Source organism: Zonotrichia leucophrys, chromosome Z (assembly GCF_028769735.1).
Source record: "Zonotrichia leucophrys gambelii isolate GWCS_2022_RI chromosome Z, RI_Zleu_2.0, whole genome shotgun sequence".
Classification (NCBI taxonomy): domain Eukaryota; kingdom Metazoa; phylum Chordata; class Aves; order Passeriformes; family Passerellidae; genus Zonotrichia; species Zonotrichia leucophrys.
This window is the reverse complement of record NC_088200.1, coordinates 1,445,320-1,468,649: the sequence shown is the minus strand read 5'-3', so window position 1 is coordinate 1,468,649 and position 23,330 is coordinate 1,445,320. Positions and strand designations below refer to the sequence as shown.

The 23,330-nt window shown below is 48.3% G+C and overlaps 1 protein-coding gene across 4 annotated transcripts in view; it reads left to right on the top strand.

Moving 5' to 3' along the window:
* CTIF (cap binding complex dependent translation initiation factor) overlaps nucleotides 1-23,330 on the top strand; it is a 146,477-nt gene that overhangs the window by 71,864 nt on the left and 51,283 nt on the right. For all 4 annotated transcript variants that reach the window (XM_064735870.1, XM_064735869.1, XM_064735868.1 and 1 more), the window contains one exon: nucleotides 6,045-6,121. In XM_064735870.1, the coding sequence (XP_064591940.1) occupies nucleotides 6,045-6,121 (77 nt within the window). The remainder of the gene's footprint in view (nucleotides 1-6,044; nucleotides 6,122-23,330) is intronic.

The window sequence follows — 23,330 nt, the reverse complement described above, 5'->3', positions numbered from 1 at the left end:
GAACCACAATGTATTTATCTTTTTATGCTCCCTCCAGCCTCGGAATTTCTGTTGTTCCCTTTGCATGGGCAGATGGGGCGTCCTCAGTGATTCCAGCCCCACCTCACCCTTCCCACTCCCCCAGAAAAGAAATCCCACCCTGAACTTTGTGTGCAATAAAACTGAGCGAAACTCCCAGCTCCTACCTCAGGCCTAATAACCTGTTTGTTCAGTTCAGGCCTTCTGCAACCATTTGTTTAAGATAAGCAAGGGCGGATGTTTCTTGAGGGCACAAAAGGCTCTTGAGATAAAGCTCCAGCGGGACTGATCCTGAGCTGTGGCTGGATCATTTCCTCCTCTCATCACCTGAGTGTTGTTTTTTTCCATCAGTCCAGTGTTTTTCTCAGCCTTCTATTCACTCTCAGAGTTTCAGTGTTGCTGTTTCCTATTCAGGTGTCTTCACCTGCTTGGGGATCACAGGCTGGGGTTATTCCTGCTGCATGGGGAACATCTGTGAAGGAGGTGGAATAAGTTGTTATGAGTGAAGGCAGTTGCTTTGTGGGTTGAGGTTTCACATCTGAAAGTCAGGCTGTAAAACCACACAGATTAAGCAATGAATCCAAACCCCTAGAAGCCCCTGGAGCCTTGGTGAAACACCCACGAGTTCAGCCACCTCAGGCAACAAACAGCTGCACTTGGGAATGCAGCAGTGGAGGAGAGGAGGAGGAGGGAGGGTGCAGGTTGGTCCCAGATAGGGCTATCTCTTCTGTAATGCTTTTGATTTCAGATGCCAGAGGAGTTGCTGTGATTTGCTGCCTCAGGGCGGTCACAGAAGAATCAGTGGCAGGAAAAAAGCTCAGCCTAATTCCTGCAATCAAATTGTGACTTGGGAGCTTTCCTGGAAGGGAGGCTGACCCTGCCCCAGCCTGAACCCCCTGCCCTGGGCTGATCCCCAGCATGGGCAGCAGGGCAGGGGGATCCTGCCCCTGTGCCCCTGGGCTCAGGTGAGAGCCCACCTGCAGAGCTGCCCCAGCCCTGGCTCCAACAGCACAAGGAGCTGGAGCTGCTGCAGCCAGTGCAGAGGAGGCCACGGAGCTGCTGCCAGGGCTGGAGCCCCTCTGCTCTGGAGCCAGCCTGGCACAGCTGGGGCTGCTCAGCTGCACCAGAGAAGCTCCAGGGACACCTGAGAGCCCCTGCCAGGGCCTGCAGGGGCTCCAGGAGAGCTGCACAGCCCCTGGGGACAAGGCAGGCAGGGACAGCAGCCAGGCAATGGCTCCCAGGGCCAGAGGGCAGGGACAGATTTTGGCCCATTGGGAATGAGGAATTGCTGGCTGGGAGGGTGGGCAGGCCCTGGCCCAGGTTTCCCATAGAAGAAGAACTTCCCATAGAAGTTGTGACTGCCCCATTCCTCGCAGATGGGTGGAACTAGGTGGTCTTTAAGGTCCCTTTCAGCCCAAAGCATTCTAAGCTTTTACTAATTTACCATCCCCAGTAAATAAGGCAGAGATGGTGCTCTCCTCCAGCTTGTTCAGATGATCCTGCTGCAGAGGAGACATAAGAATAATCATAGCAAAGTCATTGTTGTAGGAGGGTAACACTAAATCCAACAATTTCCCTGCTCTGTTCCTGCCCCTCTTCCCCATGCCTCTCCCAAGCCTGTATCCCACAGGTTACTGGGGTGGGGTATGGGATGGGCTGGGATCAGCACAGGGATGTTGCTGGGGAGGGGCAGGTATCAGTGGGGCTCTTGGGTTGTTGCAGAATGTCAGTGAGGTCTTGAAAGCATTTTATTTGTTCTTTCTTTGAGCTTTGATGTGAATGTGCCTGGGGAGCAGCTTTTGGTATTCCCACAGGCAGGTGAACAGGGATGAAGGTTGGACAGATACCTTCATTAGGAAGGGAAAGCACAAAAAGAGAGCACTGGCCTTCAAACCTGCTGCCTGTGTCCTCTGTTTGCAGCAATTCCAGTAGATGACAGATTTCCCTATCTGGCCATACCACAGTCACCTGAGCTTGCTGGACATCACCTCCTCCAAGAGTTGTTTTCCTCAAAAAACCTAAAAACGTGTATGCACGTCACACACATCACAGCTGATCTCCTGGGGACTGGCCCAGAGGGCAGACCATTCCTGAACAGCCCTTCTTTTCCAGAGCTTTTGGCTCTTCTTGTTAGAGCATGTATGTTTATGATTTAAATTGGAGCATGTGTGCATTAGAAGTCCCCTGGGTGTCTCAGGTTCTGCTCCAAGCTCCCCACCATGCAAACCACAGAGTGTTTAGCTCCAAAACTGAAAATTAGCCCTATTAGCAATTCTTTCAGTGACCATGGGCTCCTTGTGCTTTGCTTTTCCCACACCCATTGCTTTCAGAATCAGCAGCACTGAAATGCTGGTTTGTTACCTTCTCCAGCCAGCTGTTAATAAATATCAAGATAAAATCCTTGTGGAAAGGAGACCAAATGTGATTTTGCTGCCCACTGAGAAGTTGCAAACCTGCTTATGAAAACCATGACCATCTGAGCATGGTGTTTCTGGCCAAAGCAGGAGAAAAACCATTCCTCTTGTAGACCCACTGCAGGGCAGAGGGTGGTCTTCCGCCTTGAGAGACGTTTTCCTTTGGCTCTGTTCAGGGATTTTGACCTTCAGAAAGAGTGTGTCTCCTGAAAGATGGAAGAGCTGCTTTTCAGATTCACCTTGTCCTCAGTGAGCTGGCTCTGCTCAAGGCGCTTCCAAGGCTGTGCTGCATGACCCATGGTGGGCAGCAGCCTCGAGACAAGGGCTGTGTTATCAATATCAAAGCTCTCACCATGCCCTTGGGATTCTATCCCCACCCACTCATCACCTTTGGTCTTCTCCAGCCGCTCCGCCCTACTTGTAATTTGCTGATATTTCCTTTTGCATCAGCTCGCCGCACCAAAAAAAAAAAAAAAAAAAAAAAAAAAAAAAAAGAGTCAACTTTTCTCCCTTCCAAATTTAGCTTTGTTTAGGCACCAAAATAGACAAGAGTAGGGATCAGTGACTGTTTTTTTCCAAAACATTGTCTCACGACGAGGACTGAGGAAGGGAGCTGCTCAGCTGGAGAAAGGAGGTGTTTGATTTTCGTAGATGGGGACACGAAGTTCTCCTTTATTATATAGCACAGTCAGTCTCCAGGAGTGCTCCTTGGATTAGGAACTTCTTCCCATGTAATTAATTCATTTCTCATCCCATTGACGTCAGCTGCTGGTGGGTAGAGGTCTGTGGAAGCACAGGGCTTCTCTTCAAGGAGGACATGCAGGAATGCACCACTGTATGTGTGGTTTCTAGTTGGAAAGAGCAGAAAGGCAGCTCCTGAAGCTTTAATGAGGTCTTCACTAGAGGAAATTGGTCCTTGTGTGGAGTGGAGATAGTTTCATTTTTCCGAGGTAATTGTATTTGCACATGTGTCTGCAATGCAGCTTAGATTCTTAAAAACACCCAAGTGTTAGCCTGCTGTGGTAGTACAACATTTAGAAACAGCCTCGCTAATTATTGTACTATTTTTAGCCTCATTTCCTAAACTAGCTGTGCTGGTGGGGTTGGACTCTCTGTGTCTCCTCCTTTCCTCATTCAGTTTGGTATATGTTGGCCAATTTCAAGTAATTTTTTCAAAGGAACAGAGATCTCAGAGATATCGAGCTCCTCCTAATGCCTTCAGTGAAAATAAAGGATGGTGAAAGTGAGTGATGAGGAGCACTCAAATCGCAGCCCTCAGCAGTGAGGCAGTTTCAGAATGAGCACCCTGGTCTGGTGAAAGGTCCCTGCCGATGGCAGGTGGGTTTAACTGGATGATCTTTAAGATTCTTTCCAACCTGAACTGTTCTGGGATTCTGTGCTTCTACAGAATCTTTGCTGTGATTCTAAGCTACTACAGAATCATGGAATTCTAGGATATTCTGAGTTGGAAGCCACCCAACAGGATCACCCATTCGAGCTCCAGCCGTGCACAGACCCCCAGCAATCCCACCCTGGGCATCCCTGGCAGCGCTGCCCAAAGGCTCCTGGAGCTCTGGCAGCCTCGGGGCTGTGCCCATCCCTGGGGAGCCTGGGCAGTGCCAGCACCCTCTGGGGGAGAGCCTTTCCCTGATATCCAAACTAACCCTCCCTGGCACAGCTCCAGGCATTCCCTGGGTGCTGTCCCTGTCACAGAGAGCAGAGCTGTGCCTCGGGAGGGGCTGCAGACCCCAGTGAGGTCTGGCCTCAGTCTCCTCTTGAGGCTGAACAAGCACAGTGCCCTCAGACACTTTTTCATGTGGCCCCTCCAGACCTCTCACCATCATTGTAGCTCTCCTTTGGACCTTTTCTAACAGCTTTATGTTTTGGCTCAGTGAGTTCCTTATGGCTTGAAGCCTGGAGGAGTGAAGCTCTCTGAATGGGAAGGCTTCAGCTGCCGTGGGAGCTGTGGGGTTGCTGCAGCAGCAGCTCCTCCAGGCTTTTTTGCAGTGCTCAGGACGGATGGTCACAATAAACCCTGTCTGTCCTCAACTTGATGGTGCCTTCTCTGGCCTAAATTCATCATCTCCAGGAACCTTTCTCCTCCATTACATCTTCCCCTGGAGAAACTCAAAATACTATTATCTCACTAGCTGCTACTGAAATAAGCTGTTATTTCCAAAGGCTCTTCACACAAAGAGAGAGGGACTTTTTTCTGTAGTCAGTGTGTTATGTTGTCATGCCAATGTCACAAAGCTGCTGCTGGATGAGGCACATCCCCACCCAGCCCTTGCCCAGGCTGCTCCCTCCTGGCCCCTTGCACGTGGTGATTCCCAGCAGTGGCTGGAGCTCCAGGCTGAGATAGATGGTGATGGAAATAAAAGGAGCAACTTTTACAGGGCTTTTATTGCCAGCTGGGGAAGGACAATACTGCATAAATAAAATTCATTATAGTTATGACAGCTCTGTGGTCCCTGGAAAATAAATAACACTTTGTACTTACGTAGGGCCTTTCATCCAGGAACTTCAGAGCTCTGTGTGAGCATTAACAAAGCCTCATCATGCCCATAGTAGGATAGTAAATAGAGCAGCCCCCTTATCAGATGAACAGACCACGTCAGAGTCGGCACCTTCAGTGGAAAGAGGGCACTGGGAAGGCAGAGCTGGGGTAACACACAGCTCTGCCACTGCCTTGTCTTGGAATCACAGAATCCTAGATTGCTTTGGGTTGGAAGGGAATTTAAGGTCATCTCATTCCAACCCCCCTGCCATGGACAGGGACATCTTCTGATAGCCCAGGTGGCTCCAAGCCCCATCCAGCCTGGTTTTGGACACTTCCAGGGATCCAGGGGCAGCCACAGCTGCTCTGGGCACCCTGGGCCAGGGCCTCAGCACCCTCACATTAAAGACTTTCTCCCTAATTACTAATTACTAGTAAAAAATTTCTGCTTCTAGTCTCATCTAAATCTGCCCTCCTTCATCTTGGGCTTGGGCTCATGATTTGCCATCCTTGTCACCTCAGCTGTTTCCTGCAAGGTGGGTCTCACCTGTCCCTGCTGCAGGGGTGGCACAGGCTGACTCATTCATGGTGGGCAGCCTCAGTGAGGCTTTTGATGTGGTTGTTCCCTTCCTACTGGGGTGAGGGCACAGCCCAGCAGACCTACCAGCTGTGGCTCCTACTGGTTTCCCCAGGTAGCCTCAAAATGATGCTGAGCATCTTCCTTTACAGAAATTTTTTCAGCTGGGTTTTGGTTTTTTCAGCAGCCCAGGGAAATTGGGTGGCTTAGTGTGTCATGTGAGAAGTGGGTGAATTCCTTATCCATCGTGTGTTTGGGATCTACACAGACATGATCCAACCATTTGCCCTCTGTGGTTTCTTCTGTACAGAAATTGCAGATAACCTCATTCCCTGCTCCTTGCCACAGCCCTGAGAGGTGCAGCACATCTGTGGATTTTCAGACCTGCTTTTGTGGGGTCTGGGATGTTGTAGGGATGTTTGGGGGAGCTGTTTCTTTTACCAGGCTCACATGCTGGGTATCCAGCCCTGTCTCACTCTCAGCCCTTCCATGCTGGTGCCTCCTGGGGCTCATGGCTGCTTTTCCCTCCGTTTTACAGGGTTACCATCCGTTGCCTCATGAAGCTGAAATCGCACACACCAAAAAACTGTTCAGAAGGAGGAGAAACGACCGGAGGTAGGTGAAACCTCTTCAGTGTTTGGGGTTTTTTTAAAATCTTTTCTTTGTTGCACATCTTCCTCAACCACCTTGTGGTGAGTCTTTGGACAGTGCTGCTGTTCAGCAGTGTCAATGCATAAACTCTTATTTCAGCACTAACATCCTGAAAATATTTTGGGATGAGTCCTGCATTGATCCAGGAGTGCCTTAAGCACCTTCTCTTCCCCTTGAATTTATTCCTGCATAGCCAGATCCCCCCACTTGTACTCAGAGAGACAGCTGGCAAACTCTTGTCTGTAAAAGCTCTAGTCCTTGGGATTTGCTTCCTCTTTTTCTATTAAAAATGAAAATTTGCTGAGTTTCAGGGCTGCCTGGAAAGTGGGTATGGTTTGGTTCAGAGGGGGTCACAGCCAGCCTCAGGTGTCCGTGGGAGGGAGGGGATGTGCTGTGCAGGCAGCCAAATTCCTGTGGCATTGGTGATTTCAGTCCATTGAGTTAATTTAATCGAGTCAATTGGATATTTAATTGTGTAAAATGCATATTCAATTATATGAGGGAATCTAAAGTCCTTGATGGGAATCGTGACTATGGTTAAATGTGAAAAGAAGTGAGGAATAAGGGAGTTAGTTGTACATTCAGCTTTATTTCTGCTGACTTGTTCTGCTCCAGCTGAGACAACTCACCCAGGGCAATAAAGCAATTCTAAAACCACGACTTTGAAAAATGATTGAAACAGGAGAAAAAGTGTCCAGTGCTTTCCCCTGGAATGAACTGTCGTCTGTGCCTGAGTTTTCACAGGGGGCGTTTTTGGTGAAGTCCTGCAGACACCTTGGAGTGTGTCCTCAAATCTCACCATCACTTCTTGTCTCATGAGCAGTTAGGATGTAGTTAACTCTGCGTGGTTTGATTTTCCTAAACTTGACTGAAGGACCAAAAAAAGAGCTAAAAAGAGTTTTCTCAGGCAACCTATAAACATCCTTCTGTAGGCAGAATGGTTTGTCAGCAGCTAACTCTGTTTCCTCTCCTTCTGGGGACTCCCTCCTTTTTAGCTGTACACAATTCATAAAGCCAACCTAATCTTGTTATTTGAGGTGGTGGGAAAAGGTTGTATTTCCGCTGGGTTGCAGCCCTGTGATCTCCAAAACATGGTTACAACCAAGTCTGCTGTGTTGCTGGACTGAGCTAGGTGGGCTTAACTGAGGCACTGGGCTGGGCTCCTCTGAGGAACCACAGTGGAGTTTAGGGGGTTCTCTTTCCATCTCTGGCCTTCTTCTGACATACAAACCGTGCTTGATGCTTTGTGAGAGACCCTCAGGGCCAAGAGGTCTTCTGCCATGTCCATGAAGCCCCATGCCCAAGGCTGTGATGAGCCATGGAGCTGTGTTGGTTCTTCCCTCTCATCCAAAAATCTTGCCAGTTGGAAAGATGGGAGGGAACAGACAGATGTGCATTTCTGTTCCTTTTTTCTGTCTGGTCCCTTCAGATAAACCATCAGCAGACAGAAGCATTCAGTCCTCCAGGGCATCCCTGTCTCCTGCACAGATGGCAAGGAGAGATAGCAAAAGAAAGTGCCTTGGGCTGGGGTTGGAAGATCACAGGGTCAGATACAGCCCTGGCCAATAGCACTGGGATAATATCCTAGGGGAAGAGAAAAAAGCCTTAAAATCCAATTGATTCAGCATCATTCCTGAGGAGACATGGGGTCATTTCAGCCCTAAGCAGTCACAAATGAAATAAAATGGAAAGAGCAGAGGGTATGCACTTCTGCCCAAGTCCTCCACAGTGCTATCAAATCTTAGCCAGAAAACCACATTTATTTCAATTTCTAAAAGCTGAGAGACCTGAGTACAGGGAGCTGGAGTGAAAAAGCAGTTTTTAAAGTAATTATTTAAAAGGAAAAGGCATGGTTCCCATCCCCTTCCTTCACCTCTCCCTCCTCATGACACTTGTTTTGCCACTGGAGGTTTTCAGCGTCCCCTTGTCTCTGTGGTGCATTTGGGACTAGGAGGGGAGGTTTAGTCCTTTTTGTGTCACTTGAATTGCTCCAAGAGAGCACTTGCTCCTTAAAATTGATTTCTAGCAGTGAGTTAGGTCTCAGAATGTTTATTTTATGCGGAAAACATGGCAGAAGTAGGGGAAGAGAAGGGAAGGAATAGGGGGGAGGGAAAGGGAATAGGAAAAAACCAGATTTTATCAGAACACAGACTACAAAGCTGTTTACACTTTATTGCAGTGCTATTACCTTAATGTCCCAGGCATGACTCTGAGGCAGAAAAGCTCCATTCCAGAGCTGGTGGAGCCACACAAGTGATATAAAAATTCCTCAGGGTGAGGTTTTATGTTAGGCAAAACATAAAACCTCAGTCGGGAGTAGTGGGATTTTTGTTTAAAACCTCATCTGGATATGGAGAGAGTCAAAATTTGCAAGAATATGGATGGGACATCAGAGGCAGTGAGGCTTAGAGGAAGCCTAGCAGGGCCATGTGGTGATGCATGGGGTGGGAAGGGGCTGAGAAGCAGCTCTGGATGCCTGGACCCAAGGGAGGAAGGTCTGCTTTCCTAGAGAGGAATTGGCAGCAGCCAAAGATGGAAGTTGGGCTGCAGTGGATTTGCAAGAAGACAGGAGGTTGTCCTGCTAGGTTGCTGAGAAGCAGGTGTGGCCCCAAAGTCCTGGGCTCACTGGGTCTGGTTTTCATGGGGCAGCCTTTCCTCTTCTCCTGGAGCTGGTGGGTCCTGGAGCAGCACCCTGGGCCCCACAGGTGATGCCTGAATGGGGTGCAGGGGTTCTTCCTGCCTCATCCAAGGCTGACAAATCCCTGGTGGCCATGCTGGGCATCCTCCTGCAGGAGTCACCCTCACAAGTGGCCATCCAGCTTGGGTCAGCCCCCAGCGTGACCTCTGCTCCATGCACAGGCCCAGCTGGCCTTGCCTGGTTGTAGGTGACCTTTGGGTTTGTTGGAGACTTATATAACACAGCTATTACAAAAAAAAGCCAATAAAGCAGATTGGTACCCAGAAATCTGTCCTTTTTGTCCCAGCTGGTCTTGCAAATGGCATTGATTCCCTCCCAGAGCGTGTGTGGGCTTCTCTGGCCTCCGTGGCAGTGACATTGAGATGGGGACAGCGTTGGGCTGGTGCAGCACCTTTTGTTTCACATGCAGAACAGCCCTGGTGTTCAGCCCTGCTATAAATAGCGCCTGTCCCTGCTTCCTTCCCGTCACCTTTCCTCGGGAAATGCTGTCCCTGTGGTGTGGAGGAGCACAGCTCACCTACCCTGAGGTCTCTGCCACACATCTTTGGCTCCCTTCAGAAGAAGCTACCCCAAGGGAGTGACCCACAGCTCTCTCCTTGTGCAGTGTGCTATGTTTTTATGTTCCTCAACCATTTTTTTTTTCCATTTTTGTGGGTGCCTTATCCTTCAGAGTGTTCAAGGCCAGGTTGGATGAGGCTCTGAGTAACCTGGCCTAGTGGAAGATGTCCCTGCTTCTGGACCTGAATGGTCTTCAAGGTCCCTTCCAAGCCAGATCATTTGGGAAGCTATGATTTTTTATAGATGCATGCTTCATTTGTTGCATTAGAAAGGCATGAAGAGTGAATTAGATGTCATTAAAAAAACTGGGCACATTTTCCATCACAGCAGTCAACATCAGAGCCACATCTGCTGGAGGGTTTGGTTGCACACAGTGCTGTAAAAGCCTACAGGAGGTGCTGGGGCCCTTCCTGCAAAGAGCTTGTGATCAGAGCTGTAGAGGTATCACTCCCCACCCCTCCCAGCAGGAATCCTGCGGGCTGTGTCCTCTCTGTTGGCTTAGAGCCAGGAGCTGTGACTGCCACCTCCTGATGCAGGTGGTGGAGGGCATCTCTGCTTGCTGGGATCATGGAAGGAGAGCAGCGCAGGCAGGTGTTTTTCATACAATACCAAAGGCACCAAAGGCTGCTTAGTTTGACCTTCCAAGGGCAACCACCTCTAGGGAAGGACTGAGTTTTTCTGGGTGGTGACACAACCTCTACTGCAAGAAGAAAGATACTGTGGAATGTGGGGCACAACAGAGCCCACATTTCTCAAGTCCTCTCCTCAAACCTCTCCCAGCCCAGTGCCACTCTGCTAACACAGCACAAGCTGTGTGGGATGTGATCTCCTTGGGCAGGTGGGCTCTCTGAGTTTGGCCCCTTGTTTTTCAAAAAGTTCCTAAACCCCCTATTTTTTAAGCATTACAAGCTGACTTTGTGTTGTCCAAGATTCCTCCAATTCCCTTGGCCTCCTGTTTGGGATGTAGGGTCCAGCTGGCCAAATTCTTTGGCCTGGAAGTGCATGGAAATACATGGACAGTGGCTTGCCCCAGCCTTGTAGGAATGATAAAGAACATTGCATGTTCAGATAGGCTTTACAGGGAATATATGGAGTTGAAATATATGGAATTGCAATAGGACAAATGGGGTTGTACCTGCTTCTTGGTCTTCTGGTTAACAGTACTGAAATGGTTTTGTGTCACTTGAGGAAGGGAACAGTTTTCCTAATAATCAGGAAAGGATTTTTGAGGAAGTCTTAAAAAGTTTGCACCATTGAAATCACATTGATCCAACATCTTGTTGGATTCAAAAGTCAGATCAGGCTGAGTAGCTTAGCAAAAGCAAATCCTTAGGTGTGCAGAGATGCTGGCTGGTAACTCATGGCTCTTTTGGTTCTCCTTGTCTGGGGCCAAGAACAGGAATGGATGGCAGAGAGAAGAACAACCCTATGTCCTGGAGAGAATGGAGTAAAAGCCCAAGAGTTAATCAATACCCTCTTCTCAAAAGGCCCCTGAATTCCTTTTTTCAGTAGAAAAAGTGGCAATCTCTTGTGCTTCTTCTGTGCAGCTGGTGTGTCTTCAGGCTTTGAGTGACCCAAGCCATGAGGGGCTGCCCTGCCTGTCGCAGCCAGGATTGTTGGGGATCACAGCCCGCCTCAGGTGAAGGACCATCACCTTCAGCTGTGGCTGAGCTTTGTGTCATCTCCTCCTTCTCCTGTTGGAGGAGATTTTAAGAGGGGTGTTTCTGCACCTGGGGAATCCATCCTACATAAAACCCCTGTGTGGGGAGCTGCAGCAGAAGGCTGCACAGCTCCTCTGGCTCATACATGGAGGGAAGGGTTGGGAGCAAAGAGACTGAGGAGCTCTCCCCATGTCCTTTTAGAATGCCTTAAATACTTAAAGATTTCAAGAACAGAATTACAGAAATGCCCCCATGTTTTCTCTAGCATTGTCTGACTTTATTTACTTCCTTGCATTAACTTGGCTTTGCACTTAAATGATCAGGAAAAAACAGTCTGGATTATTTTTTTCTGTGTGTATGCGTTTTCTGGACTTAATTAGATTCAGAGCTGAGGGAGGCAGAAATATCCTCCTTCCCTGGAGAGCCCCGGGTGGCTGTCAGGGACGGTTTCCTCTTCCTGAGGCAGGAGGGTTGTGTAAGCGCCGTGACCCTCCTGCTGCCGCCCACGCCGCGCACGGGTTATCTGGGGTGAGCACACCCAGTGGGCATCCCTGTCCCAGCTCCCCACCAGGGCCTGCACTGCTGAGAAACCTCCTGGGGCTCCTCCCAGCCCAGCCAAGTGGGTCTTCAAGGAGGTGGTTCTGCCTTGGGACAGCCCAGAGGATGGTCATGGTGGGCTCAGGGCCAGGCAGGGAGCGTCCCATATCCGCTGGCGGCTCCACTGAGGAGCGTAGGCAAGCTGTGATATATTTCTTTTCCCATTATATTTAATTTTACAGATCCTCGGGGACACTCAACCACCTACAGTGATTAGTTCGACTGATTAAGCTGCTTTTCCTCTTGTGACAAACTCCTTTTGTGAAGGGTTTTCAATAGCCACGCTGCTCGGGACATTGTTCCTGTACAATTTCCTTTCAAAACACCATAAAGGCACTCTGCCGCTTCACCCTGTCGTAAAACACCCCAGGAATCAGCTTGGCCCAGATTGCTCCTCCAAGGGCAAGGTCTCCTCATTCAGGGGCAAGATACAGGCTCGGATGGGAGTTGCAGGACCATGTGGTGCCAGTGGAATGGAGCCGTCAGCAAGGGGGATTTAAGATGAGATAAAATGGAAAGCAAAAGTTTTCTGCCTTTTTTTTTTTCCTTCTGTTTGTTGATGAGAGGATCCAGAGTCACCCAGGGAAGTGAAGGATAAATAAACTTGAGAGCTCAGAGTAGTAAATGCTGCTTCACACGTGTCAGCTGGTTCAGCCTTGCCTGGCAGAGGCTGGGGGCTGATGCAGATGCTGTCAGGGGTGAGACCCTGGCCCAGGGTGCCCAGAGCAGCTGTGGCTGCCCCTGGATCCCTGGCAGTGCCCAAGGCCAGGCTGGATGGGGCTTGGAGCACCCTGGGACAGTGGGAGCTGTCCCTGCCCATGGCAGGGGATGGAGCAAGATGAGCTTTAAGGTCCCTTCCAACTGAACCCATTCTAGGATTCTGTGATATTCCTGTGCAGTAATCTGAGCTCTGGTACCTACAGGGCACAGATGATTCAACAGCTCTGCAAAAGCCATCTGAAGTTCAGCCAAATTTATATCTAGTATCAGTCCTGGGTCAGCTTATCTAAGAGCAAGTCACCTGCCCCAGCACCATCCCCAGAGCTGTACGTGTGGGGTCCTCCCATCATCCGAGTGGTCCATGTAAAACACCAGGAGCAGTGAGGTGGAGCAGCTGGTATTCAGCGCCCACTGGGGAATTTGTTTTGCCTGTCACCCATGTCTCAAGCTGTGGGAAGCTGAGTAGAGGTTCTCTACATAGCTGTTCTCATTTCTGGTGTGTTGGCAGCACTGAGGCCTGATGTGTTGGGGGAATCAGTGAAAATATGCCCAGCCATGCTTCACCCCCGAGGGCAGGTGGTGTGGCCACCATCCTGCTGGCAGAGCACACCACAGAAGGGGTGCTGTGCTCACAGCTCCTCTCCTGGTGCTGGCAACAGTCAAAAAGATTCTGCATTTTATGTATGTGCAAGGACAAAGCACCGCTCTAAAAGTCAGAGAGCTCTTCGGGCTCGACACCAGTGGCAAGAGAAAGATAAACCTCTGTGATTTTGGCAGGACGTGGTGCTCATGTGCAGGACATCAGGGGATGTGTGTCCATTGCTATTCTCCATATCTGCTCTGTCCTCCTCGTGTTCCTAGCTAAAGACTCCTGCAGAAGGGTTAAAAGATACCCATCTAAGCAAATTTTATCCTTTCCTTTCATTGTTCCTTTTTTTCTAATGCCAGGAGGCAGTGGCAGGAGCAAGCTGAGTGCATTTCCCAGCTGCAGGGTTGCCACCTCTCTATTGAATGGCTTTGTCATTACATAAAAACTCTAAAACACAAGACCTTTAATACCCTTTTTTTCTTCACAGTCTTGGTGACTGAAGTGACCCCTGTCCTGCAGACTAAATTTAATCCAAATAGCCAAGCTGCCAATAGACTTTTTGGCATCAGGAGGCTTTTGCAGGTTGTTTTTATCCATCTCTGCCACTGCTTGAAAGATTTTATGTACCATCAGCAAAGCATGTTACTGTTATGAAACCTTGATAGAAGTGTATGACCTGCTGAATAGGCTCAGGGTCTTATGATGTTGCTTCACCAAAAGCAAAATAATTGCTCCAGAAAAAAAAAAAATTCAGAACTGTACTGTTTGGCTGTAGTGGTGGAAGCTATGGTGGAGGTGGTTTTTATGAAAATTCAATATTTTCTAGGTGCCTTTTTACTGTGTGGTATCAGGGGCTGGTCTGGAAGTCAATGAGTTGTTGTCACTGATGGCTCTTCTCAAGTGTGAAGGTTTGGAACAGCTTGGTCGGGTGGAAGGTGTCCCTGTCCATGGCAGGGGTGGAATAATGTGGTCTTGAAAATCCCTTTCCAACCCACTTCCAAACCACATTCTGTAATTTTTGTGAGCATTTTGGAGTAAACAGGAGCTCATGGTGGCTCTGCCACTGTGGAGAAGGTTAGGAGAGCATCCACTCTTGAATCCAAGGCTTTGCAGGGAACATGGGAGACCTCATTCAGTGTTCACCTTTATCAGAGCCTGCTGGGCTTCTCCTCCGTGATCACAAGTGCTATTTCAGGTGCCCTAGCTTGTCTCAAACTCCATGCAAGGAGCTGTCAGACTCCAGACCTTATGATACCAGCACCAAAGTGGCTGGAAGCCAAACAAGATGCTGTGAGGCATCTTCAGTGTCACTGCCAGCTGGGTCCTACTTTGTGTGTCCATAACTACATTGACCAGATATGAACTGGAGGCCCAACTTCCTATTATGCTCAGAGGGGATGTGTTCAGTGAACTTTGGAGGATGCTTCTCCCCCACATAAGAAAAGTTAGCCTGTTCGTCTTATAGAGAACATATTTCCTTGCTTTATTTTGCCTTCCTATGTTGACCAGAACCAAGGAAGTCAGAAAAACAAAGAGATGTGGGAGGAGTTGAGCCAAAACACCTCATTCTGGAGGGAGTCCTGGGGCAAGGATTTTTTCTGGGCTCTCTTCAGCAAGAACAGACACTTGAGACTGGGCATCTCAGTCTCAGCTGGGAATGAGACTTTGATTAGAAGGGCATGTAGGGGTAGGACAAAGAGGAATGAGTTCACACTGGCAGAGGGCAGGGTTGGATGGGCTATTGGGATGGAATTGTTCCCAGTGAGGGTGGTGAGACCCTGGCAAAGGCTGCCAGAGCAGCTGTGTCTGCCCCTGGATCCCTGGAAATGTCCCAGGCCAGGCTGGATGGGGCTTGGAGCAGCCTGGGGTAGTGGAAAGTGTCCCTGCACATGGCAGGGGGTGGAATGGGTTGATCTGTAAGGTCCCTTGCAACCCAAGCCCTAAGTTATATGGTGAAGTAAATACCTGCCCCCTTGTTCTTTTTCTTACCTCCTTGTGATCAAATATAACTCAAACACATCAGTCACAAAGCATACAGTGAATTAAAAAGAGAAATAGGAGGGAGGCAATGGTGACATTTCCAAGGTCTACAAGCCAAACTGCCTTGGTGATCTCTCAGCACCCTGTGTGAGGTATGGAGTAGCCTCTTTTTGCCCTTGTTTTTCTCATAAACAGGTGTCAGGTGTCAGCAGAGCTGTTGTCATCACAGGTGGAGCTACAGCCCCCAGCTCACTGTCACAGCAATTGTCAACTTGCACCTTCTTCCAGAAGAGATAGCATCTTCTTTCTTCTGGCAGAGCTGGTGTGTGGATGTCCAGTTGATTCTTCTGGTGTGTCCTAAGGTCTGAGGAGACCCCTGGAGTGGCCATCAGGGCTGGGGTTTATATTTCAGGCAAAACATGAGCTGACCCAAGCCTTTCGAGTTGAGTGGGATTTTGGGAAATTGGTGGATGAGTTGGGCCTCAGCTGTGTTGTGGATGTTTATGTGTTCCCTTAGATTTGGTCCTAAGTTTAAAGATGAAATAAATGTATGTTCTGAGGTGTGTTATGGACACATGAAGTCATGGGAGGATTGGTAACTGGCTCTAAGGCAGTGTGATTTATAGTCCTATTTAAAGGACTTACTTTAAAGCTATTTTTCTATCTTGTGTGTGAAGGACATTACTAATTCATTTTATGTGAAAATCTGCTCCTCTGCATTCATTTTTACCTAATTCTGTGTTGTGAGGCATCATCTTCTTTTCTGCTGTTTCCTTTCTTATTAAAAATTGCTTTCCTCCTGGTTTCCCTTCCGTAATCTTGCACTGGGAGTTTGAAGATACACATAACCAAGCTGTCCCAGCATTTTGTCTCACAAGATTTTTTTTCCCCAATGGAACTTAACCAAAATAAGTCTCCACACTTCTTCCCACAAGCATCCCATTGGCAAGTCAAGAGGTTGGGATGCATCCTCTTGAGGCCAGGTAGTTCTCATACTGGAAAGATAAAGAGTATCCCAGCCATCACCCAGGAGTGTGACGTGCAAGGTATTTGTTTGAAAACTCCTTACAATCAGCTGACAGCCCATATTCATGCAGTTTTCAGGCTGCCTTGAAGGGGTTGCACTATTTCCAGAGCCAGTCCATTCATGGCCAGCGCTAAGGCTCCTCTCACAAAATAAAAATAGTCCCAGGAGCAGCTCTCACACCAGGTTTGAAGATCTCAAGTTATACTGGGTGAAGGTGAACATGTTTTACAGCTGAATGTGTCGGTTTTAAGGCTGTGAAATTTTGGAAGAGAATTAGAAACCCGTTCCCAGAGGTCAACAGGACAAAGCTCTCCTGCTGGGCAAGTGAATAGAAATGAGTTCATAATTACAGAGTATAGTAGCTTTTTCACCATCTTAATTGAGGTTTTTCAGAAAGGAAGAGAACTTAAAACAATACAGAAATGTCTTTTGTTCTTTCAGGGCCATTTGCTGAGGGCTTTGCAGTGAGAGGAGAGGATGTTTATTAAAAACAACAATATCAAGACGTTATTTTAGGGCCAAAGGGCCATTTCTAGCTGGAACAAAATTAAATGCTTGAGATGAACTGAAAATTAGCACTGAGCTGAATGATTTGCAGCGCATTGCTGAACAGAAGAAAGAGAGAGGAAGGGAAGGAATTGAAGAAGTTGAAACACTCCTTTCCTTCTCAGTAGGATTTCCAAATCAAATTAATTAGGTTGAACAGCACGTGGGTCTGAACCCTTGAAGCAGCATCTGGAAGTCAGGGGTTTATCCTCATCCTTATGCTCCTGTCTTCTCCATGCCCTCCTGGGAGCTGGTGAGGCTTCTGGAACTTGGGGGTGCAGAGGGAGCACCCCAAGCCCAACAGGGGTGTCACAGCCATCCCTGCCGAGCAGGCTCTGGGGGAGTGGAGCCAGTATAGTGGTACCTGTGTGCTGACTCTTCTCCAAGAGAAGCAAATGCAGGAGTGATTTCTTTTTTTTTTTTTTTTTTTCAAGCACAAAAGTGAGTCTGGTGGGATATTGTCTACAATGGAAAATAGGAGTACTAGTATTTAGGTAGACCATAGTGTTCAGAATGTCATGATGCAAGAAACTCTTCTAAGCAGCTCAAAGCACCTAAGCAGAGATGTTAAAATAAGAGGCGCAGTTCTGTCTAATACTTAGAAAATTTGAACCAATGATGAAGGACAGGTCATGTTTTCAGGAGCAAGTGCAATAAAGGGTGCATCTCCATAAGGAATCACAGAATAGTTTGGGTGGGAAGGAGCCTTGAAAATCACCTTGTTCCTACCTCATGCCATGGGCAGGGACACCTCCCACCGTCCCAGGCTGTTCCAAGCCCCATCCAGCCTGGCCTTGGGCACTCCAGGGATCCAGGGGCAGCCACAGCTGCTCTGGACAACCTGTGCCAGGGCCTGCCCACTTTCACAGTCAATAATTTCTTTCTAGTACCTAAATATCTTCTCCTTTGATTTAAAACCATTCCCCTTTGTCGTAATCACAGACTATGTCAAAATAGAGGAGTCCCATAAGGATCATCAAGTCCAACTCCCTGCTTCTCACAGAGCCACCTAAAACTAAACCACATGACTAAGAAAGCTGTACCAGCTGAAGCTGAGCATCCTCGAGAGCAAGATGAAGAGCTCCTTGTTGCAGTGCTGGTCCTTTAGGATAAGTCTCCTCAAGGAAACAAGTGTTCATAGTCATGGCAATCCCAGCTGTGGGTGCTTGCCCTGCCTGCCCGAGCAGAGCAAGGGGCTGGCAGAAGGCAGGTTAGAGAGAGATCATAATTTTGGTTTGATTTTCTGCAGTGTCACTGGGAGTTATTACACTAAATTAGTTCTCAGGGCTGCAGGTCCTGGCAGGGCTCAGCTGGCCTGATGAATTACAGTGTGTGAGCGGGGCGGGCGTTTTGTCCTCATGTGCCGCTGGCTGTGCCTTCCAACTGGGACATTACTCCCCTTATCTTGTGCCATCCTGCATCAGCAGAGTTCTTAACTTGCACTTAGATGTGCTGTTGGTGTGCTGGAGCTGGACAGAAGGGCCATAAGAGCAAGAGGAGAGAGAGGTGTGATGGGTGACACAAGGTCGCCTGGCTTGGTGACAGCAGGGCACACGAGGAAGAGGGTGAGAGGAGCAAGCAATGCTGCTTCCCAGCAGTGCTCTCCCTTCTTGGTGGTTGGACTTGATGATCTTAAGGTTTCTTTCCCTTGTAAGTATTGAATGGCTGCAATAAAGTGTCTACAGAGCCTTGCCCAGGCTGAGCCCTCTACTTTTTAAGCCTTTCCTCATAGAAGAGATGCTCCAGAACACTCTGAGCAATTTTTGATTCTCCTCCTGGGACACCTTGGTCATCTTCACAGAATCCTAGAATAGCTTGGTTTGCGGGGAACTTTAAAGATCATCCTGTTCCACTCCCCTGCCATGGCAGGGACAGCTCCCACTGTCCCAGGTTGCTCCAAGCCCCATCCAACCTGGCCTTGGACACTTCCAGGAATCCAGGGACAGCCATAGCTGCTCTGGGCACCCTGTGCCATGGCCTCCCAACCCTCACAGGAAGAATTTCTTCCTACCATCTCGTCTAAATCTCCCCTTTTTAAGTTTGAAACCGTTCCCCCTTGTCCTATCCCTATCTGCCTGTGTAAAAAGTAAAAGTGTAAAGCACTCTTTAAGTACTGGAAGGTAGCAGTGAGGTCTCCCTGGAGCCTCTTTTCTCCAGGTGAATATCCCCAGTTTCCCCAGCCTTTCTCCAGACCTCAGAGCATCTCCATGACCTCTTCTGGACTCAGTCCAGCAGGTCCATGTCTTTGCTATTGCTTGTATTGGTGTTGCTTTGGTAGCTGGTGGTGTGATTTATTTACTTTTACCCAACATGTAAAGAAAGCCTTCATTGTGTGGGCAGGCATTGGGGTGTAGGATGGGTCACAGAGAAAGAATGCAAGAGCCATCCCCAGGACAGACAGCCAGAGAGATGGACAATGAAACACCTCATCAGTGTTTCACCAACCTCAGGGTGGCTTTTGGCAGAGGACTGCTCTCAGCATCTCCCTTTTGGTGTGAGCAAACCGAGGTGGGAAGGTGGAAGGAGTCTCTAGCTGGACCTTCCCCCACCACAGACCTTGCAGTGAGCCTGTGGCCACCAGATCCTGCTGTGTGTGAGCCCTGGCACCCTTGAGCCTGCCCTGCAGGGCTTCTCTCAGTGTCACACACTGCAAAACACGGCTGGCTACGTGCTGCTATTTCAGCCAGCCAGAACTGAGGGAAGGAAATAGAGCGGCAAGTTCCTCTGCACTAGGAAACCGATCTGTTCTTGAAATGGCTTTCTCTTTGGTGGAGTGTTTCCGGCAGGCTCCTCGGCACTGGAAATGGATTTATCCATCTACACCTTGTTTTCCAGCGTGAGCTCATGGAGGTGTTGCCAGCAGTTGGTTGCTGGAGTGAATAGAGGTGAAATAACTTGTTTCTTTCTATCCTCAAATATAAATGTGCCACTGTCTTGGAATGAGCACCCAGGGCTTCGTGCTGCCAGATTGCTCCCCAAGGTATCTGGCAACTGAGCTCAGAGATGAGGGCAAGCACAGGTTGTTACTTTCAGTGGGTATAAATGAAAGGATTTATGGGCACCCACTGTCTCATACAGTGCCATTCAGTGAAACCTGGCCCATTTGAAGAAGCCCAGCAGCACTTCATGGTGGCATGGTTTGAGTGGTGACTTCCAGTTTTTGGCCATGGCAAGGAACCACCCTCTCAGCAAAAGAGCATCTTCCACCCACTGCTTCTGCCTGCAAGCCCAAGCTGGGGACATTGGCCCCGGGGACCTGGGAGGGAGCAACAAGCTAAAGCTCTGCAGGGCCTCCTGGCATGGTTAGTGTGTGAAGAAGTTGCCAGCTTAAGTTGTTTGGGCTCTTGTTGCAGAAACAATATTTCTGTCTGACCCCAGTTAGCAACTGATGTTTGCAAAATAAAGAAGTCAAGGCACTGGAAATACTTTCCATTCCGGCTCTTGTCTCAGCCCAAAATATTAGTATTAAAAATATTGCATCTATTATATGCAGCTAATATCTCTGCTGGCACATAAATCACCCAGGGATTTTTCATCTCCATATTAAAAAAAAAAAAAAAACTGTGCTCTATTTTTGGTTATTTGTTAACTGTTTTGTTTCCATTTATTCCTACCACAGCCACAGCAGTCTGTCTCCAAGGGACCATCTGTGGGAAAGAGAGTCCTTAGATTGATTCAGAAGGTGTCGGGGTCATTGACAGGCATGAAGGCGCTGCGTCTCTGCTCTTTCTCTGATAATGTCTTTATTTAGCGTGACAGCCTCCAGGGCACGAGTGGACAACAAGCCTCTTTCTTTCCTTTAAACTAACATTGCTCCAGCCATTCCCAGCATTGTGCAGATGCTACGGATCTCCCTAATTTCCTGGTTAAAGCTGGGGGTGCAGGTCCCCAGGCAGCAAGGACCAGCAGCTACGTGACAGCAGAGCTGCAGAAGGTGGCCCAGATCTGTGCCTGCCCCCAGGCAGTGTGCTCCCGTCCAAACTGACAAGTGAAAACTCATCCAAGAGAAATTAAGCTTTGGGAGTGAATCAGACCCTGGCACAGCTTAGCAATTCTGTGGGAGTATTAGGGGTAGCATGAGAGAGGACACAGGAGTGGGGTCAGGAGCAGAGAGCTCTCTTGTTGAAGGTGACCCTGCTCATTGCACAGGGGGTTGGCTAAATGACCTGTAAAAGGCCCCTTCCATCTCAAACCATCTATAATTCTGTGAACTCCTCTTTTTGACAGTGGAACAGAGTTAAGTAAACATACAGGAAACAGCTTAGGATTGTCACTGGGTTGCAGTAAATCAATTTCTGGATCAATCCTGGCTCCCACATCTCTACATTAAATGCTATAGGCTGCTGCATCTTGTTTAAAGAATTTATTTTAATGTGTTTGATAAAGGATTCTGGCACACCTAAGTCTGAAGCATCTCTGCAGCTTGGGTTGATGTTTTACTGGATCCCTGTGGCGGAAGTAATTGCTTGCCATTGACTTTGGGTCATCTCATGTGTCTGGACAGCTGTCAGGAGATCCTGTCAAATCTTGCCTTAGCTCCTACAGGAAAGACATTTATTTCTTCTGAAATATTTATACCAGTGCTACTAGAAAGCACTGGTATAAATAGGATATGGAAAAAAAAAAACCCTAGGATGTCTCCTTGCTGCAGGTCAAAGAGGCAGAGGGGTCTAAAGGAAGACAGCTGAACACAAAGGCAGCAGGTGGGGGCTCATTGTACTATTTAGGATGTGTCTTGGGGGACAGACCACAGAGGATGGTGGTGGGCTGTGTCTGTGCATCTTGGCGTGGTTTTAAAGTTTATATCTCTTGGAGGATTATCAGATCTCGGGTTAACTGATCAGCCTGGGTGTATTTTTAAAGGAGGCAGCCTGGAGTCTGAAGTATAAGCTCTTTTATTGCAAAGTAGTAAAAGATGATTCCATATTCATTCAAGCCACATTCTTACCAGTAGTCCAGGATCTGTTCGTGTTTGGGAAACATTGTGTACTGTGGTCGTGTCTTAATTTAAACTGTTTTGTCTAAACTGGACGCAGTTCCTTGTCACTGTGTTTTCCGATGGCTTTTATGTAATTTCTGCAATCTTGTTTACGCTGAGAATTCAACAACGTAATTCCAAGTAATGTAGTTTTTGAAGAGAGTAATTTCCAAGCAATTTCTACATGAAATCACAGCAGTGATTTCTACACCAGCCACAGCAGTCAGGAGTCCAGGAGGTGCCTTCCTAACTGGTTGCCTGCTCTATGCAGCAAGGGCCTCTGTCTTGACATCCCTCATGATTTGTGGGAGATCCAGCAAAGCATTAAAAGAGCTGTTTCAGAGCTATCTCACATGCCATCTGCACTTGGGATATCTTTCCCAAGCTGCTGTTGCAAAACAGCTCCTTAAATTCCTCCTGAAGATTCATTTCCATGAAGCTTGGTAGAAAATAGCTGACTCAGGCAGCCCGTGCAGCCAAGCATTGCAGTGTGAGGGCTGTCCCTGGGCTTCAGCAGCAGCAAGGTTTGCTTTTCAGTGCTTGTGAGGCCATCCCAGGGGGTGTTGTGCCATGTCCCCTCAGCCCAGCAGGGCTCTCTGTGTTCCTGCAGCACAGTCTGCAGGCTGGTGGGCCTGTTAGTGGGGTGGGATGAGTTGGTCGTTCATCCATGTGATTGTGAGTGGGAATTTGGGATGTAAAGACACAGAATCACAATAATGCAATAGTTCAGGTTCAAAGGGACCTTTAAAGCTCATCCAGTCCCATCCCCTGCCATGGTTAGGGACATCTTGCACTAGACCTCAGTTGCTCAGAGCCCTGTCCAAACTGGCCTCGAGTGTTTCTGGGGGTAGGGCATCCACCAACTCTCTGAGCAGCCTGTGCTGGTGTTTTACAACCATCATTGTGAAAATCAGTGCTACCATGTTGCTTTATAGCGAGTCTAATTATGCTCTAGTGGACCAAATGAAATCTTCTCCAGCAGATGTGGTGTCCAGGCCCAAAGGAAGGGTTGTCAGCCGTGATTGTACCTCAGGACCAAGGTGGTGACAAAGAGCATTGTGCCCATGTAGGCGACTCACATGAGGGTTTCATAATGCTGTTCCCAGCAGCCAGAGACTCTGAGCCTCATCACAAACATCTCTCCCCTCACAGCATTGTTTTGGTTGGCTGTGCTTGTCTTCTGGCATTCGCTGTATGTTTGTAAAGATGCATACGTGTAAGACTCAAACTATGCACTTCATCTCAGCTGTTCAAAGATGGTTTTAAATCTTGATCACCACCATTTTGACAGGTGGACTTTCTGCACTTCCAATATGCCGTGTCCGTCCAGATGATGTGGGCTCAATCTAGCAGTTGGGGTGGTCTCTACCCCTGGTGACAGAAAGGCATGAAAGAAGTGTGAATAATTTCATTTTTGTTTTCAGGAGTGAACATGACATCTTGTTCCCTTCTCATCTGAGAAAAATGCAAACAAAAATGAAACTGGAGCCAAGTGAAACCAGTTTGAGAGAGAAAGCCAAAGGGAAAACACAACACAAATCCTGTGTTCTTCATCCTTGGAGCTGGTGGTTATTGCTTTCTGGGGGGTTTAGAGGTTTTTGATTAAATTGTGTGGAACCATCAAGCTTATTCAAGTGTTTCCCATTCTCAGCCATAGCAAGGATATAAAATGGCTGGGGTTGGGCTGTGATGCTCCCTGCATCAAAGCAGTGCTGAATTACCATTATCCATGCATGTGAAACATCAGAGTGCTTTTCATGGAGGTAGTCTTGCTGAAGAGTACTTGTGGGGGAAGTCAGGCCTATAAAATAGAAATTCA